Genomic DNA, 17,664 nt, shown 5'->3' on the forward strand with positions numbered 1-17,664 from the left:
GGCCACGCATGCGCATGGATACCTGAATGCTCATTGGCGGCGTGCGCGCGTTTCTCCAGCAGAAGTTGTCGAGACTTCGGAGAGGAATGGCGGCTCCTCGCTCCCTCTTCGTGGGTCTCCCCGCTTTACTACTCATGTGGAATGTTTCTTGTGGGGCTACGCTTTCGGGGAACAGGAGGAACAACCAGGAACGATGTGGCTTCAAGGTAAAAGAAAAGAAAAATATTTTGGAGTTCTAGTTGTTGATGGCGTAACTTGTCACTCAGCGAATCGTGCACACGTCCAGGTGTCGGCGCATTTTTCTTCTAATGTCTTCTTTGACACTTATGTTTCACTTTGTACATACAACCTGTTAGCTTGACGTAGCAAATTATGTTTAGCTGAATTTAACGTGGCATTTCTAGCTGTTCTTTTATGGCGGATGTCAACTTACCTGTCGGAGTCTTTTGCGTCCCTTCCACGTCGAACTCCGTTGGAAAAAGTGGCGATTTAAAGATTGGTTGGTGACCAGCAAACGTCTGGACAATATATTTTTTTGCCACTTAGTGTCGTTTCTGACCCTGAATTCGGCTTATGTGTAATTTGGCCATGGGTGTTTTAATTCTGTCAAATAAATTCTAATCGTCTTGTACGCTGTTGCGTACCCTTAAAGCCGAACTCCGTTGGAAATGGTGGCTATTTAAAGATTGGTCGCCCTTGTGTGAACTTGTCGACGTTATTGCCGATTTTTAAAAAAGTTATCAATTAACCTTATTTGTTGTCCCCAATTCGGTCTTGGTGTAATCTTAGTCAGGATTGTTTAAATATAGTCAAATTGGTTACAGTCTTGTTTGAATGTGGATAATTACATTGTCTTGCGTTCCTTCTTGCGCGTGTTGTTACATTCTGTTGTTGTAATCATGTGCAGTAGAAACCTGAGACATTATTATTAATGTCTTGCGCATCTTTTTTGTCCGAAATCCGTTTGAAAAATTGGTGACTTAGACAGTCGTTGAGGTGCAAACCTGTGGACATTGACATTTTTGTTGACCTTTACATAAATGAAGCTATTTTCCTTGCCCTCAATTGACTTGATCCACGATTGCTTTAATTCTGTCAACTGTATTTCATTCATGTGAATGCAATGTGGAGAATTCTCATGGGAATCCAATTACTGTATATTTTTGATTGTTGCTGAATGTGACCGTTTGTTCTGTCAAACCAGGAAGTCAATTGAACGTGTTCTAAATTTGGGGCGGGCAACCAGAAAGGAATGAGCCCATCAATGGTTTTGTGGCTTTGGGTGAATTGCAGGTAGTAAAATAAAAAGCTGACTTCCTGCCATTTGATGGCTTTAATTTGCTTTTGGGGGTTTCTCAGGGATCACTGTGGACCCCTGTGACATGTGCTGCGAGCAGCTGCGCTGGCTAAAAACACATGTTTGGCAAGCACACACTTCCAAAACTTAACAAATCTTAGTTTTTCTTTTTTTTAAGAACCAAATTCCCACATCTGATTTGACTTTGGTTGTTTTATCTCCACTCCAAGTCTTCCTTGCTCCAGGGGTTAAATAGTGTGTGTGTGTGTTTGTGTGTCATCTTCCGTGCGTGTGCACGTAAGTGAGGTCATCATGCGTGTGGGTGTGTGCACGCGCTAATGTTAGCTTGCAGGTTTTATTTATTTGCATTACCTCAAGCTGGATTCTCAAGCATGTTGAATAAATGCTCAAACTGTTTAGATCATTCATATACATCATCAATGCCCATCTTAAGGGCCGTACACTAGTACACTACTCTTAATTAGGACAATTCAGTGCACTAGTACAACGACTGTCTTACACCCCCCCCACCCACTCTTGTATGACATTTCTGCAGGCTCGTGAGAAAACTACATTTGACTAGTGAAGCAAAACTACTTGTTTGTATTGTGGTGCTACTAGTAGCATCAAAAAGGCTACTAGTACCTGACACATGCCTAGTAGTTTGGTTGAGGAGTGCTCATGCAGCAGCAGCACAGTAGTTTACCAGGCAGGTTCAATTACAAGGAGTTATGAGTGCACCTGTCTTAAATTGGATATCAAATAAATTTGCTTATCCAACTGTCCAGGAATGATGTCTCAATTTTATTCATTTGTATTTTGTGCACATACCGTTAGTGGCCACTAGTGACTATTTTTTTTTTGTATCTACATTGTGATCCAATGTCCTACCACCTCATGTCATGTCTGAGTCGGAGTGTGAATGCCCTGTGAGGTTTTTGTGTGGTGCGTGTGCGTGTGCGTGTGGTGTGTGCGTGTGCACGCGCTATCAGTAGTTCCCCTTTTAGCCTTTGAAGTGTTGTCTACAGGAAGCGTCAGACTGTTTACCCGCTGAAACATTCCTTCCTGCAACAACCCCCCACTCAAACGCACTCACACAAACACAAACACGCACACACGCATCAAAGGCTGCTCAATGTGGGGGTTTGAGGCTTTGCTGTTTAACAGGTGTGAAGTTGTTAGAGGTGTGTGTTTGTCTGTGCCCTATAGGTTCTAAAAAGAGTGTGAGGTTTTAGGAAACTACCTCATAAAAACAGGAATGTTATTTGCATGCCAGGCCTGTAGGTGGCGACGTGACTTTTTCCAATTAACATACAGCGCTATTGTCTGTGTGCCATGTTCTTATGTTGTCAGGACTCAGCCTGCTTTTTTTTTTTTCTTTTTCAATCTTCAAATAAAATGGCTCCATTCTTCACAAGATAAAAAGTTCAAACCTCATAAAAAGTATGAGCAGTGTATTTTGTTTTGTTTTTTTTGAAGAAGAAAAATTGTTCACTATCGATCATTTCTTTATCCTTTTCAACTGGTCTCCATGGATCAGAGCTACTCCACCCCCGCTTAGATCTCGGCTTAGATATCCCGCTTCCTGGATCGGATTCCCTGCTTTCACCTGTACCTGAAACACTCGCCCTTGGAAAAACATCTCTTTGTGTTCAGCTAAGCCGGATGATCCTGTGGTTTCTCTTTTTCACCCCTTGTGTGTGTGTGTGTGGGGGGTGTGTGTGTGTGTGTGTGTGTGTGTGTGCGCAAAACATCTGCAGGAGGACGCACAGGGAAAATCAGTCCGCTTCCTCCTGGCTAGAATCACAACTTTCCAGGCAGGTTTCTCGTTGTCCAGACTCCCCATACCACGGGGGCTTGTATGTTTTTGGCATCAGAGAACCTCGGCATCCTTCCCGTGTGAAACTTGCGTAAAATATCCGGGTGGGCTTCGCTATCGAGACGTTGTCGGAAGATGATGTGAAATGATGTCGGGAAAACAAAATGTCAGATCAACTCAGGAAATAAAAGCTGAAATGTATCAATGCCACTGACATTGAATCGAGATAACTAAAGCAACCTGTCACTTGTCCGTCAGGGTTGGTCGTCGTAACAAATTGTGAGGAAGGGGAGTCTGCAACGCCTGGACAGAAATTTCACATTCTGTCCAAATTTGAAGAAGAATTACTGGAGAATCTGACTTAGTGAGTCTTTATTCCCGTAACATTATTCCTTTTATTCTGAATTGGAAAAAAATATTTTTCCCCTCATACAGCCATGTCATATATATCTGATATCACAATCAGCACTGATTTGAATTGGACCAAATCTAAAAAATATATATTTTATTTGTTCCATGGTCCCCCTTTTGTCGTACTTGACACTCCCTTATTTGCTTCGATTTTTTTTTTTTGAGGGGGGCGGACCCCAAGCTACGGTTCGTGGACCCCCATCAGTTTAAGAGGCACTTAGCATGTTTGCTTTCATCCGTTATTTAATGGATGGTTTGATTTTAAACTCTGCTTCTTCTTTCTGTGTGGATGTAGGGAATTTGGTCCTAGGTTTGGGGGGGATAAAGGAGTCCGAATCTCAGCAGGAGTCAGACTGTTGGGGGGGGGGGTTATTGAGGAGCAGTCAAGCAGGAGGTGGAAGCTGCAGGTTTTGTTCCCGTTGGTGGGAAATCTCTGCTTGGCTGAACACACACACACACACACGCACACCCCTACGCGCACGCACCCCCCCCCCCCACACACACACACTCTCTTCTTTCTTCAGGTTGCATTGTTGCACCTCACTTTTGTGCGGACTAATTCCTCCTGCACAGCTGCTGATCACAGCTTTACTTTGAGAATATTTCCTTTTATTTTCAACCACGCGCGCACACATGTGCACACACTTGGGGGGGGGGGGGGATTGTTTGAATGGGGGAGACTTGCCGACCTCATGACAACTCCAGATGTGTCTGGAAAATAAATGCAGGAAGAAGGGAGGTCCTGCATTCCGGTGCAGACTTAATGTTTTTTTTTTCTTCCCCTCACCAGAATGCAAAGTGCACCTGTATTACCTTCGTACTACTGCAAAGATTTAAAAAAAAATGGTGCAAGGAGTGTAACATAATTATTTAGTTTTGCCCCTTCGGAAATAATGGAACCAGAAATCTAGATGAGCCCCCAGATTCAGGTAGCCATGTTTGTTAAAAGAGGACACAAAAAAAGTCCAAGGACCCTTGCAAGAAATGAAACAGGAAGTTCGCCAATTTGGTTTGAAGGAGCCAATTTGGGGTGATGCTTAACAAATTGCTACTTGGAAATTCTCTGCAATGTGCCCCAATCGGAAGCAGCTTTCCTATGAGTGACAGCCGAATTGCAAAACGGTAGTCAGTTTGTCTTTGTCTTTGACTTTTTACGTACAACGTTGACTCCAAAAGAAGGAACAAATTCAAAGACATAAGCTAGCGTTAATCCTTTTGATCTTAGCGGAACAAATATTTTATGCCAAAGTTTTGTTGGGCTTGAACGGGCACATCTGGAAGTGAGTCCACAAACAAAACGGAGCTTGCCGGTCATAATTGAAGCACTTCCTGTTTAATCAGATTCCTCCTTCTCCTCTTTCTTTGCCTTCAGCTTTGCTGATTGTTACGTCTTCCGTCATCCCTCACTCCCTGCCTCTTTACTTCCCTCCTTGAGCTATCGTTCTCGCTTTCCCCCTCCAGGCTGGCCCTTCTGTGATTAATTGCTGCATCTTCCACAAGCTCAGGCTGCAATTAGTTGGGTGATTAGCTCAGGAAGTCATTTGGGGGATTCCCCCAGGGGAATCCCTCTTTGCTTTAACTTTTTTTCACGTCAGCCATTGCTTCTCATCATGATTTGTTATTTTTTTTCCAAACAGATTTAAGAGGTCAGCAGTTTTGATTTGAAACTCCCATCTTGGGCGAATTCTGTGCGGGGCTTGTATTTTGACCAACTTCTTGGGAATTAGCTCAAATGTGATCCCTGTATTCACTGGTAGACAAGTTGATTAGATTTGTGTATCATAACTGGATGGGGAAAAAAAAATCTCAAGGACCGATGCCTGAAAACCTACAGGAAGTTACCGTACTCAATGAAATTACCCTGAAAAAAAAAACAAATGCCCTGGACATTAGTTTCACCGATGGACATGAAATTGGGTGTGCATGTCTATCGTAATAGCACGCATGTTTATAAATTAGTATTTAATTTTTTTGCTCCATGACTACAACTTGAGAGAAACACCTGGAAAATGCAAGAGAGGTCCTTTCTATTTGAAAAACGGCCGGGTAGTTTGAGGGTCCTGGAATCACACTGGTGATGAGGGTGGACATGTCTCGTGGCTCAAGGTGAAAGTGGCGCTTATTGAATAGTTTGGCGGACTTTTTAGAAGCCCCTCGAGTCATGTCCATTTCCTGCCTTTTGACAAGTTGACGTTTCTTCTGCTACATAAAAAAAAAAAAAATTCTGTGTTGCATTCAAGGTTGTCCCGTAAATCCCAAGATTGACATGTACTACTTATACCCACTTTGTTGTTTGTGTGTGTGTGTATGTCTTTCTTCTTGAGTCGTGAACAGTACTTGACATCCCGTCTTTGTGTGGACGTTTGATTTTGTGTGTGTTTGTGTTCATGTCTTTCGATACTTGTGGTCACAAGCCTCGTCATCCTGCGTTGATTGTGAGGACATTTTATTGGGTGAATGTTTTGTGTGTGGCGAGTGCATCAAAGGCTTGTTTGATGGTTCGGTTCTGGTGTTGGTGTGTGAGTGTTTGGTTTGAGGGCAATGAGGGTCTTCACAAGTTCATAACGACAAACACATGCATGCACACGCCAACGGTTGAGTTACAGTGGCTGCTAATAGGCACACGCTCACACACACACACACGCACAGTGGGACATCTGTCTGATTGCTTTCAGGTGTTTGTGGTGTGTGCTTGTTGTGCATTTGTTGCCATTGTCTGACACCTCTAACAAGCCGGATACTGTGTGGGGGTGTGTGCGCGTGTGTGTGTCTGACGTGACAAACAGGTCAATGTTCTAAAAGTGCCTCAAAGGTGTCGCGTCCAGTGCATTTGTGAGTAACCGCCTCAAAGGGGACCACATGAGAGCATGTGTTCGAAGCGTTGCAGAATCGATTTTTATTTTTTTATTTTGTCTGACTCCTAATACATGTGCTTGTCCATTGAACACACACAGATGCAGTCCGGGGCCGATGGAAGTCGCAGGTTGGCCGTCACGCTCAGAAGCGACAGTGAGTTGACGCACACACCTTTTGCCCACTCCGAATGTCAGAAATATCACACATGAAAAGACATTCGCAAATAAAGCCACATGTGACGCTATCCAACCTGTAAGTTAAACGTCACACTTCGAATTGGGTGTAATTGTCATTGCCATACACTTATTGAATTTAAAAAGAAAACATTTGAATGTCATAAACTAAAACGAAAAAAAAAATTCTTATATACTGGATAGGAGTAGTCGTGGTATTGTGACGTTTTGCAAAAAAAATAATAAAAAAGTTTAAAAAAACACTCCAGTGCTAAAAAGTGAAATCATAGCTCAGGACCAATGTTCTGCTCCCCTCATGTTCCCCTAAAATGCCCCCGAGCACACGCACGCGCACACACGCACACACATAAAGAGCCGCGCTTCCTCCACTTTTGTCCTTTAGCGGGTACAAGTCAAGTTCCTGAGCCGTGTCCAATTCCCGGCGAGCTGCTCTTTTGTCCATGACCATGAGCGAGACGCTCACTTGCGTCGCCCATTTGTGTGTGTGTGTGTGTGTGTGTGTGCGCGCATATACATTTGTGCGTTCAAATTAGTTTCAACTAAAGCAGTATTTTAAGGAAACATCAGGCTTCCAAATCAAGGTTTCAAGACACATTTTCAGTTTTCAAATTCAGGGTTTCGTGCAAATGTTAGGGTTTTAAATGATGGTGTCAGAGCAGCGTTAGGCTTTCCAGTTAAGGTTTCAAGTCTAGCTGAGGCGTTCAAGACACTGTTAAGGTTTTAAACTCGGGCTTCCAATGAGGATTCAAATCAAGATTTCAATACGGGGTTGACGATTTAAGGCTGCGTTAAGGTTTCAACGCAGCATTTGAAGAAGGTTTCACATTGGGGTATCAAATAATTTGATTATTTGATGGATTTGTATGATTAATAATGAACTATTTTAATTTGTGCATGTACAGTATACTCACGCAAAAAGGTTTATAATCAATGAATATAGATCAAAAATATTGTGAAGTGATTAAAAATATTAATTACAAATAAAAAAATAAAACACCCTTTGCCATCCATCACTGTAGAGGCTTCCAGTTTGCCTTGGTAGAGGTCACTCTCGTATGATGCCGTGAATAGCGTGCAGGTCAAGGTTCAAAGGTCAGCTATCGAGGAACTAAAGAATCAAACATAAAAGGCAAAAAGTGTTGAGGAAGGAAGTTTAATCCCGAGCGTGCAGCTCAGAGCTGCTTTTTACATGATAATAACTCTTTGTGCCAGCCTACTCGTGTGTGTATCCGTGTTGGGGTGTGTGTGTGTGTGTGTGTGTGTGTGTGTGTGTGTGTGTGTGTTGACACACCTCACTGCCTCTTCTTCCCCTTGGAGGAAGAATGTGTTGGCCGTGATGTCATGGAAGAAGATGAAATGAACTTTGACCCCCTCAGTCGGTCACAGATGAACACCTGTGATGACATCAGTTTGAAGGGGGGGGTGGGAGAAAAAACTTAATTAAAACTGTTCATTTACGACATCCAACCTGATAATTTCAATAAATTACTTTGGACCTTGTTTGTTCACAGTGTAATTACGTGTTTAGCTCATCCTTCAACATTTCGACACATTTCTCTGCTTATCTGTCCAGGCAATGTTTTAAGTAACTTTTTGACATTTTAGTGTAAAACTTTAAAAGTAAACATGGCTTAAAAAAGTCAATTAAATGATAAATACGATAAAAACAACGGCGGACCCAGAATTGAACCCAGTGGAACACCGCGTAAACAATTCGAAACTCTTCTAAGCCTGGTCTAGTTTGGGGATTGTATTTATTTATTTATTTATTTTTAACTTTTGATTGGCCTCAATTGTGCCAGTTTATTGTTGAATGCTACGTTAGCTTGTGACGCGAATGCCAATATTTGTTTGTTTGTCTATTCCAGACTGCTCGTTGAACTCCCCGCTGGGCAAACACGTCATCCACGAGGTGGCCAACGTCTCCTTCACGCATCTGGCATGCGACCACCAAGCCGGCGTTGTGGTCCACTGGTCTGCAAGTCCGCTTGGTAAGCTAGCTACGATCGTTTGCGTCCGACTTCGTTTGTGTGTTCCAAGTATTGTCGTTAAAGAAGTCAAAGAAACTAAAAATAAGCAAAATAAAATAAAAATGAAAACGCGGAACTATATTTTCAGTTTGCACAACTCGCAAACTACCTTTAAATATCGTGAAAATGTCCTTTGTTTTGGTTTTTGTGACTGAATTTAATACATGAGCCTTGGTTGTAGATTTTAAATCTATTAAACTAAACTAAATAAAAGCGTTTCTAAAAAAAAAAAATAATGATAAAAACTAACTCTGAAAACTCATTAAATATAACAAAATTTAATAAAAAACAAAATTCTAATTGTAATAAACACTAGCTATAACGAAACTTCGTAACTTATAATAATCCTCCTTCGCTCATGTCAAATCCTCCCAATGACAATGAAACCTGACCCTTTCTTGAAACCCTAATTTGAAACCCTGACCCTGCCTTGAATGCCCAACCTTTATTTTAAACCCGTAATTGACATATTTCTTTTTTTAAACTTTTTCGCAGCTGCTACTGAAATCACGAGAATATACGTCCTCGTGGCCTTTCAAATCTCATCAAATGTTGACCATCATGCACAATAAGGCCTCAAAAAGCGCATTTAACTCACAACCCTGAAGGTCAATGTGGCCATTTTTTTTTCCCACCACAAAGGACGGATCACATCTAAGGATGTCAATGTATGTCGCTTTGATCGCCACTCACTACCTCCATGTGAGCGCCAAGGAATGCGTGTGCGCGTTTGCGCGTGTAACTTGAAGCTCGTTGGCTGTGACAATGCAGCCTGTTGTTTTCCCACGTAGAAACCCAAAAATCCTGCTCAAGTATTTGGCATCCCGACGATGGCTGAACAACGGGACGACTCTCTTCGTCCTCCTCCAATCTTGCTGCTCACTCAGCGTCGTACTTTTACGGGCAGTTCAAAAGGAGGTTGTGATTTTTGCCTGACGGGCAAGTAGGCCAGTGCTCCGAAATAAGTGAAATCATTTCAGAATTTTGCGTTTTAGTTTGTGTTGCAGCCATTATGCATGTCCATTCTCTGCTTTTTGACGCAGTTCTTATGTGCACGTGAGGGTAATTTTACTTGGCAGTTTTTTTTTATTATTATTATCGAGCTCGGAAAATGAGCTTGCAAAATGTGTAATTATTGAACTCACAATTTCCCAAAACAAGTGATCAAGCAAAATTCTACTCACAATTCCGCTTTATGAAATCTGCCCAGCAACAAACGTGGCCAATCATTTTAAAGAAAATGTATTACTGCACGCACAATTTGAAGCCGAACCCTGGCAACAAGCAACTCAATGAAATTTGTTGGAATCTTTCCTTACAACAAACTTTACAACAAAATTTTATATTTCTTGATTTTTTTTTTTTTGAATTGATTTTGGAATTCAGTTTAGCAACAAGCAACCTAGCCAAATTTGTTGGAATTCTCCCTGGCGCCATGTCGTGGCTGAGAAAATTTGGATGTATTCTACCAAACAAAAGTAACCAAATCACTTTATTTCCATTTTTGGTGTAGTGCTTTTATGCATTATTAATAACATTTTGGCAGTATGTTACCCTTTACAATGTCAGTAAGCGATTTTTTTTTTTCAGGACATGTCCACTTTGCAATCTATAAAACGCTTCCTGCTGCCTTCATGAAAATCATCTGTTATTCTGTTCACTCACTGGGCATGCGTTATTCCTTTCTCTGTGACTTCCATCTGTTTTAACCTTACTGTGTGATTCTTCTGTCATTGGCCCAAATAGATGTCCATCCGCACCACGGCACGTAACATGCAATTCATATTTGGCTGCTTTACATCTTTTCACCGGTATACATTTTGGAAGTAACTGTGGCTGAAGTCAAAGCCTGAGAAAATAGGTCATGAAGGGAGGAAGGAGTTGGGAAAGGTGCCCAAGAATCTGCCCGGAGACGGGAAAACCTGTTCTGCTGTCTGGCTAATGAGAACAACATGTCCCGTGCATGGAAAGCTCTCATTACAAGAGTCCAAGAGGCTTTGAGGCGGGATGAAAGCGAGTGGGGGGCGCAGGTGGAGGAACCGGGGAGGGGGGGGGGGTTGATTGTGAGCGTGGAGCTGAGGGGGTAAAGCGCAATTTGACGGGAAGGAGAGGAGAGGAGGTATGTCAAGGAAACGAGGAAAGACCTTGTCAGCCACTTTCACACGGTGCTCCTGCGAAGTGAACCAGGCACAGAAGCCAGTGAAGTGAGGATATTCCCTCAACCCACCTCTAAATGTGTAAAATTCGCAGGGCAGCTTCAACCGCCCCCTTCATCCTGCGACGTTATACATAAGTAACAGCGAAAATAGTTAAATCGTCACGTTCACAAAAACGTAGATGATATAACGATACACACAGGCATATATGCTTTATCCTCTGCGAAGAAGGATCAACAGCGTAGTTTACTGAGGAATGGGAAATATTTATTTATATTTGTCAGTTATACAACAATATTATATCAATAATGTCCATTGAAAGGAAGCGAAAGATATGACTGAAAAATGTTTTTAAAAGAATTGTAAACATTTATTGAACTTGTAATTCTGAAAAGTGATGAGGGATGATGGGATGGCTGAAGTTCTTTTTTTCTGTGCAGGTATTGAACATATCAAAGGCTTCCGGGTGTATCTGGAAGACAAAAATCCCGACGGCAAGCGATGTCAGCATCTCATTCTCAAAGATCCGCGACAGCTCAACTTCTCCTACAAGAATACGGTAAGACAAACATGAATTCATTTTATTTTATTGAGCTTTTCAATACACAAGTCACATTTGCTACAGGCAGAAAGCTTTTATTAACAACTTAAGGCGATGGTAACCTTCCCAGTCTGTTCGGCAACATTGTCTTGTTAAGTGTTTTATGTCTGGAACAGATTCATTTGCTATTCATTATTTCCTATAGGGAGTGTTGCTTTGGTTTTTGTACAATTCGGTTTTAGTTGGACTTTCTGGAGCAGATTAATCATAAAAATGGAATATGCACAGCTTCACTATGACATTTGCATTTCCTTGACACAGAAGCTGAGCAGTCAGCCGTTTAGCGGCTTGCTCTTCGACACGGACTACATGGTACGCGTTGTTCCTTTCCCCACGCTGATGAACGACAGCTTCTTCCCGCCGTCTTTCCTCAGGACAAACTGTAAGTACTGTTTCTTTCATGTTTAACGCACTGAGCCAGCCCAATTAGTGTGTGTGTGTGTTTTTTTTTTAACTCGTGCGTGTTGTCACGTTGCAGCCTGTGAAGTCCTGCTGGGCTCAGAAAACCTGGTCTGTAAACCATGTAAGTTCCTCGCCGTTGTCGTCATAACCGTAAACACGTGTATGTTTCTTGGCGAGATCGTGTGAAAATAAATAATTCCTCATTGTAAATGTTTAACAAGTTCTATTAGGCCAGTTATGTTCTAAATAGATAGCTGTAATGTTTTGGTGCCGAAGGAACTAGTCAGCCACAAAGGTAAATGTGTAGCGATTAATTTCCGTCTAGTAGTGGTAGCAGTAGATGTAATGTTTGTGCCGAACGGCAACAATATTCTGTATACAAATACGCCAATGATTGTTGTACTTGGTGTTTCTTTGTTCCAGTCTGGAAGCCGAAGACGCTGAGCGTGTCCCAGCTGGGCTCCAAGCTCCACGTCAGCTTCGAGCAGGCCCCGCCTTCCTTCGCCTTCCACCTCTACTACGTTTACTACAAGCTGCGCCAGGACGGACCGTTCCGACTGCAGCGCTGCAAGCCCGTACGATCACTCGGTGTCAGAAGGTGCACATTGTTATGCTCTCAAGTCGGCTTGGTTTTAAATAAACGTGTTGGTAGGATGTGAACCAGCTGAAAACCACGTGCATCCTGCAGGACGTCACTCCAGGGACGTACACCATCGAGGTACGCAAACGCTCCGCTGGTCACCTGACATGCTCGCGCCCCTTGTGAGTTTATTTTTTTGTGCCTCAGTTACGAGATGAAAGCAACACCACTAGGAGGCAGACACAGTTTTACGTCAGCCAAGGTGAGATGCATGCAGCTCTTGACACTGGCTATTATTTGAGTTTTTATAATTTAATTCATCATTTAATTTGATAAAATATATTTTTTCATAATTATAATTATTAGCATTTTTTTTGTAAAATATATTTTTTATTTCTGTGTATAAATATTTTATGAATTTCATCGAAAAATCATTATACACTTTGTCATAATGTTATTATACATTTTTTTACTGACCCCGAATACATTTCATTTGTATGTAATTTTTTTTTTGTTCTTTTAAAATCTAACATTTGTATTTCTTTATATAAACAAACTAATAATAAATAAAACCTAATCATAATGAAATTACATGTTCATAAAATGTTATCAAATTTTATTGTTACTGTCCAATCTAATTTTTTATCCAACAATACATTAACTGTATACAAAAGCACAAAGGCACAGTGATTCTCATCTGAATGAAATGATACCACATTTTTTTTGTACTGGTATGTATTCCTGCATTGTTTGGCCGAGAGCAGTTCTTAAAAATTAATAAATTAATTCAGTGTGAAAGCCTCTGTGGCCCCACACACGGCAATAGTTAAACACTTCAACAGATCAAGCGGTATCAAAGTACTTTGCACTAGTATCAAAATGAACTCAGAATTTTGGTATAACGGCAACGATGATATTTCTATCGGTATACACAGTATGTCATTCACTGTACATGTCGTGCTTGATCTTAAGAAGACATTTTTGTCTCGCTTCAGTGCACTCTCCATGGGCGGGGCCTATCCGCGCCATGGCCATCACGGTGCCGCTGGTCATCATGTCGGCCTTTGCCACGCTTTTCACCGTCATGTGCCGCAAGAAGCAGCAAGGTGAGAGGGGTGGAAAAAAATAATACTTTCACATTTTTACCTGTTGGGGGAGGAACAGGAATGTGTTTTCAAAGCGCTACTGTCCGCTGGTGGTCATCAAAAGCAAAACACATTTGATTGATTGCAAGTAGAAGTCATTTGAAGTGTTGATTGGTGGACTGACATCTCCCCGTTAGAAAACATCTACAGCCAGCTGGACGAGGAGAGCAGCGAATCGTCCAATCAGAGCGCGGCATTGAGCGCCGAGAGGCCCCGGCCCCGCCCCAAAGTCTTCATCTGCTACTCCGACCGCGACGGAGCGAAGCACGCCGGAGTCATACAGAGCTTCGCGTATTTCCTGCAGGATTTCTGCGGCTGCGAGGTGAGAAAATGGCGGTCAAGTGGGGGCAGCCCTCATGTTTGTGCTCACCTGTCAATCATGTTTTGTGATCAGGTGGTGCTGGACCTGTGGGAACATCTGGAGATGTGCAGGGAAGGTCAGATGTCATGGCTCAGCCGGCAGCTGGACGAAGCAAATTTCATCATCACCGTTTGCTCTAAAGGACTTAGGTACGTCGTCTCCCTCCTCTTCCTTCTTCTTCTTCTTCTTTTTATACACTACATTGAGAGACAGATGATAAAAGGAGAGATGGATATTAGAAGGTTAGATTAGCGATGGGCAATTGAAGTACCGGAGGGAGAAGGACAAAAGTTTTAAGGATGAAAAAAAATATGTGATCTTAAAATATTTATCATATCAAATCATTTGCTTTGCTCACATCCCTGCAGCTACTTTGTGGAGCGGAAGAGCCGCAGAGGAAAGACCCCCGTGGGTCGTCGCAGCAACGGCGGCAGCGGTGAAATCGATTGTCCGTCGGGGAGGTCTGGCGGCGACCTGTTTGTGGTGGCCGTGGCCATGATCGCCGAGAAGCTGCGGCAGGCCAAACGGCAGGAGTGCGAAGAGCGCGGCCACGCCGACGAGCTCCACCGCTACATGGCCGTCTACTTCGACTATTCCACCGAGAACGACATTCCCACCGCCCTCAGTCTGGCCCCCAGGTACACAAAATAAGACGAGGCAAGAAATGAGATGATGAGCTTAATTAGACCCCCAGTGGGGATATCTTCGTCATCAATACCGAATATACCTACTTAAATGAATTAAAATAAGATTTTTTTTCTCATTTTTTTTCCGATGTTCATATTGATGTAATATGAATGAAAATAACGATTTATGCAATGCTAGGTGTTCTTATTCCTACGAAGTTTGCATTATTGTCCTTGTCAAATTGTACAAATAATGAATTCATAGTCGATTGTCACTAGAAGGGCTACAATCAGTGAGTTTGACTTTTGGATCCAAGGCAGTGTGACTCAGCTTTTCTCTTGTATTGCTTTTCATGCAGTTGTGTAACTTTGTGTTGTTTTGTTGTGTGTGTTGAGGTTCAAGCTGATGGACCAGCTGCCTCAGCTGTTCGCTCGCCTGCACTCGGGGCACTCGGGTCTAGCTGAGCGCGACTCGCAGCCGCTCAACATCTCTCGGAGGAACTACTTCCGCAGCAAATCGGGCCGCTCGCTCTACGTGGCCATCTGCAACATGCACCAGCACATCAGCCAAAACCCGGACTGGTTCCAGAAGCCCGCAGCTTCCTGCTCACCACAGCTTCCCATCGTGCCCACGCCACCCCGCGATGACGAGGCGCCCTCAACGTCCTCGCGGCCGGACGGCGGCCTGGTTCTGAACGAGGTGCTGGTGAAGACGCCCGAGGGCAGCGACAGAAAGCCCAGGAAGAACTCACTCTCGCTCGCAACCTCCTCCGCCGTCAGCTTCAAGCTCAGCCTCGGCCCCAGCCCGAGTCCCGGTCCTGTTACCGGTTCTCTTCCCAGTCCTGCTCCCAGTCTTGCTCCAGCCCTTCCGCAGGGATCGCCATCCAGTCTGCAACACAACTCCAGGTAATTATATATTCACAGACAATTCTGTTGTCCCGTCCAGTTTGTTTGTGATATTTGGTTTTGTAAAGTGCTGTAATGACAAACCAATGCCAGGAGATGATGTTGCGCAATCAGCACAGCTTTTGTGTAGACGATCATGATTAGGTCAAGCAATCAAATTTTATTTATACAGCACTTTTCATATATGGAGAGTAACTCAAAGTGCTGTGCACGCACACACAGAACCTGATAAAGTGTGTTGAAAAAGACATGGAGAGGCACAAATGCGTCTTAAATGCCTCTCATCTAGGACGTCCTCCCTAACCTTCACGGAGGAAGCGTCCCCTTCGCCGTGCATCCATGACGAGGAAGACGACAAGGCTCCTTCTGCAGAAGCATCGGGTGGCCCCGCCCCTGCCGAACCTGCACCTCCACCGCCCCCGCCCCGCGACTCGGGCATCTATGAGTCGTCAGTGCCGTCCTCGGAACTGTCCATCCCCTTGATGGATGGCCTGTCCCATGAGCACGCCGACTCCTCGTCGCTGGCCGAGAGCGAATCGTCGTCGTCAGGCTTGGGTAAGCTCGCTCGCCAGTACAGCACCGCGACCGCATTAGTCTTTGCACCCTCACTACTTTTGGTTTTGTGGCGTAGGAGACGAGGAGCCGCCGGTTGTCACGTCCCTGGGCTGCGGTGCCCCCACGGTGTGCAAAGCGGAACTGCATCACTTGGAGCGAAGCGCAGCACTGGAAACTGTGGCCTCGCTGTAACGCAGCAAATTCTCCAAAGGACGTTTTGGGATGTCGGTAGCCATGGTGACCAGTTTGAAGGAGGATCCAGTTGGAATATTTGGCGCACCAGGAACTTTCGCTAACCACTGTTTGTTTTTGTTTTGTTTCTTTTTTTTTTCATTGAAGTTCTGTAGTGCCTTTGGACTGGTGGGAATTTTCCTTTGTTCCTGAAATTCTTCCATTCTGAAGAAACACCCCGAGTGGATATTTGGCACACAGGCACTTTTTTTCCCCAACCCGGAAACTCGTTTCAAAGGAATACAGACAGATTTTGACAGAGGTTCCTAAATTTAGTGGGAAAATGTTTTCTTTTTTTTTGGGGGGGGGGGACCTTTAGGCGCCTTGTCCTGTTGCTAACATTTGAACTGAAACCGGACACAAACGTGAAAAAGGGAACATAGCATTTCCTGCTTGTATATAGATTTTAAAAATTTTCTACCACGAATGTCTGTTCGAATTTTATTTTCGGGTTTTGTTTCTCTGCATTGTCTAAAAAATGTACTGTTATATAGTACCTTAAATGTAGGAAATAAAAGAAAAACATCTTGTTACACTAACCATGGCTATTTTCTTGAATTCTTTTCATTTTAACTTTAAAATTACATTTAATTGTTTTTAACTAATTATTTTTTTAAGATTATGGGTGGGTATTTTTTTCAAATTTAAAAATTTAACAATAGATTTATTTTTTCATCTGCGGTTTTAATAAAACATACATCGCTTATCCTGTGCAGGGTCACGTGGGTGCTGGAGCCTTTCCCAGCTGACTTTGAGCGAAAGGCAGACTTCATTCTGAACTGGTCCCTGGCCAGTCACAGGGCTCACACAGACACCGTCGCTGAGTTGGAACCGATCCCATGCTGCCCGCATGAGTCAGGCAAGTTTCCCACTTCACTATCAGTGACTCTGTATCAAGTCATGTTATTCTATTTTTTATATGAAACACGAATTCAAAACCAAAAGTTTAATTTAGAAATAATAAAATCATTCATTTTAATAAAGCATTACTTACTGAATTTTAGAAATTCTTATTCTTCCATTGCGTACGATAATTACGGATTAATTGAAAAATATATTTTAAATAATTTCCTTCATTAAATTTTTAATTTATTAAAAGTAAATACTCCATTAAGTTTTTCATTTTTGGTTGGTATTTTTTTTCTTCCAATCCTGTTTATTTAATTGGTTCAGTATTTCATATATATTAAATAAATATCAATATGATAATCATCTTCATATGCCACCTATGCGTTGATATTTTGTGCAAATACGCCCAATCAGCAATGCCGTCAAAACGATTGATGACGTGCCCATTCCATTCGAAAGGAAGGTGAGACTTTAACCAAAACCAAAGTTGCAGAGTAACCAGTAAAGCATGCCGATGGAAGTGAAGCTCGTCTTTCTTTGATTTGCTTGGAGTAGACGAGACAAGACGAGACATTGGTTCCCCCCCAAGGGAGAGAAAAGCGGCGCAAACGACTGGCTTGGAGGTTGCGGCTTCAAATGACAGGA

General features: G+C 42.9%; 1 protein-coding gene and 1 long non-coding RNA gene across 2 annotated transcripts in view; one reads left to right on the plus strand and one right to left on the minus strand.

Annotated features, from left to right (window-relative positions):
• Positions 1 to 16,709, plus strand: il17rd (interleukin 17 receptor D). Its single transcript, XM_088308756.1, has 16 exons — positions 1 to 206; positions 6,482 to 6,536; positions 8,446 to 8,568; positions 11,204 to 11,322; positions 11,626 to 11,746; positions 11,843 to 11,887; positions 12,190 to 12,341; positions 12,419 to 12,484; positions 12,554 to 12,608; positions 13,342 to 13,452; positions 13,629 to 13,813; positions 13,886 to 14,001; positions 14,221 to 14,490; positions 14,875 to 15,384; positions 15,674 to 15,939; positions 16,016 to 16,709. The coding sequence occupies exons 1-16, from the start codon at positions 27 to 29 to the stop codon at positions 16,129 to 16,131; spliced, it is 2,490 nt and encodes an 829-aa protein (XP_088164882.1). The 5' UTR covers positions 1 to 26; the 3' UTR covers positions 16,132 to 16,709.
• The window catches only part of LOC148326962 (uncharacterized), a 7,408-nt gene continuing 4,344 nt past the window's right edge, over positions 14,601 to 17,664 (minus strand). The window contains exon 3 of the long non-coding RNA XR_015845794.1: positions 14,601 to 15,367. This is a non-coding gene — a long non-coding RNA (uncharacterized LOC148326962). The remainder of the gene's footprint in view (positions 15,368 to 17,664) is intronic.

The sequence above is a fragment of the Idiotropiscis lumnitzeri genome, chromosome 11 (genome assembly GCF_059441095.1).
Source record: "Idiotropiscis lumnitzeri isolate Australia: NSW breed Sydney's pygmy pipehorse chromosome 11, RoL_Ilum_1.0, whole genome shotgun sequence".
Taxonomy (NCBI): Eukaryota; Metazoa; Chordata; class Actinopteri; order Syngnathiformes; family Syngnathidae; genus Idiotropiscis; species Idiotropiscis lumnitzeri.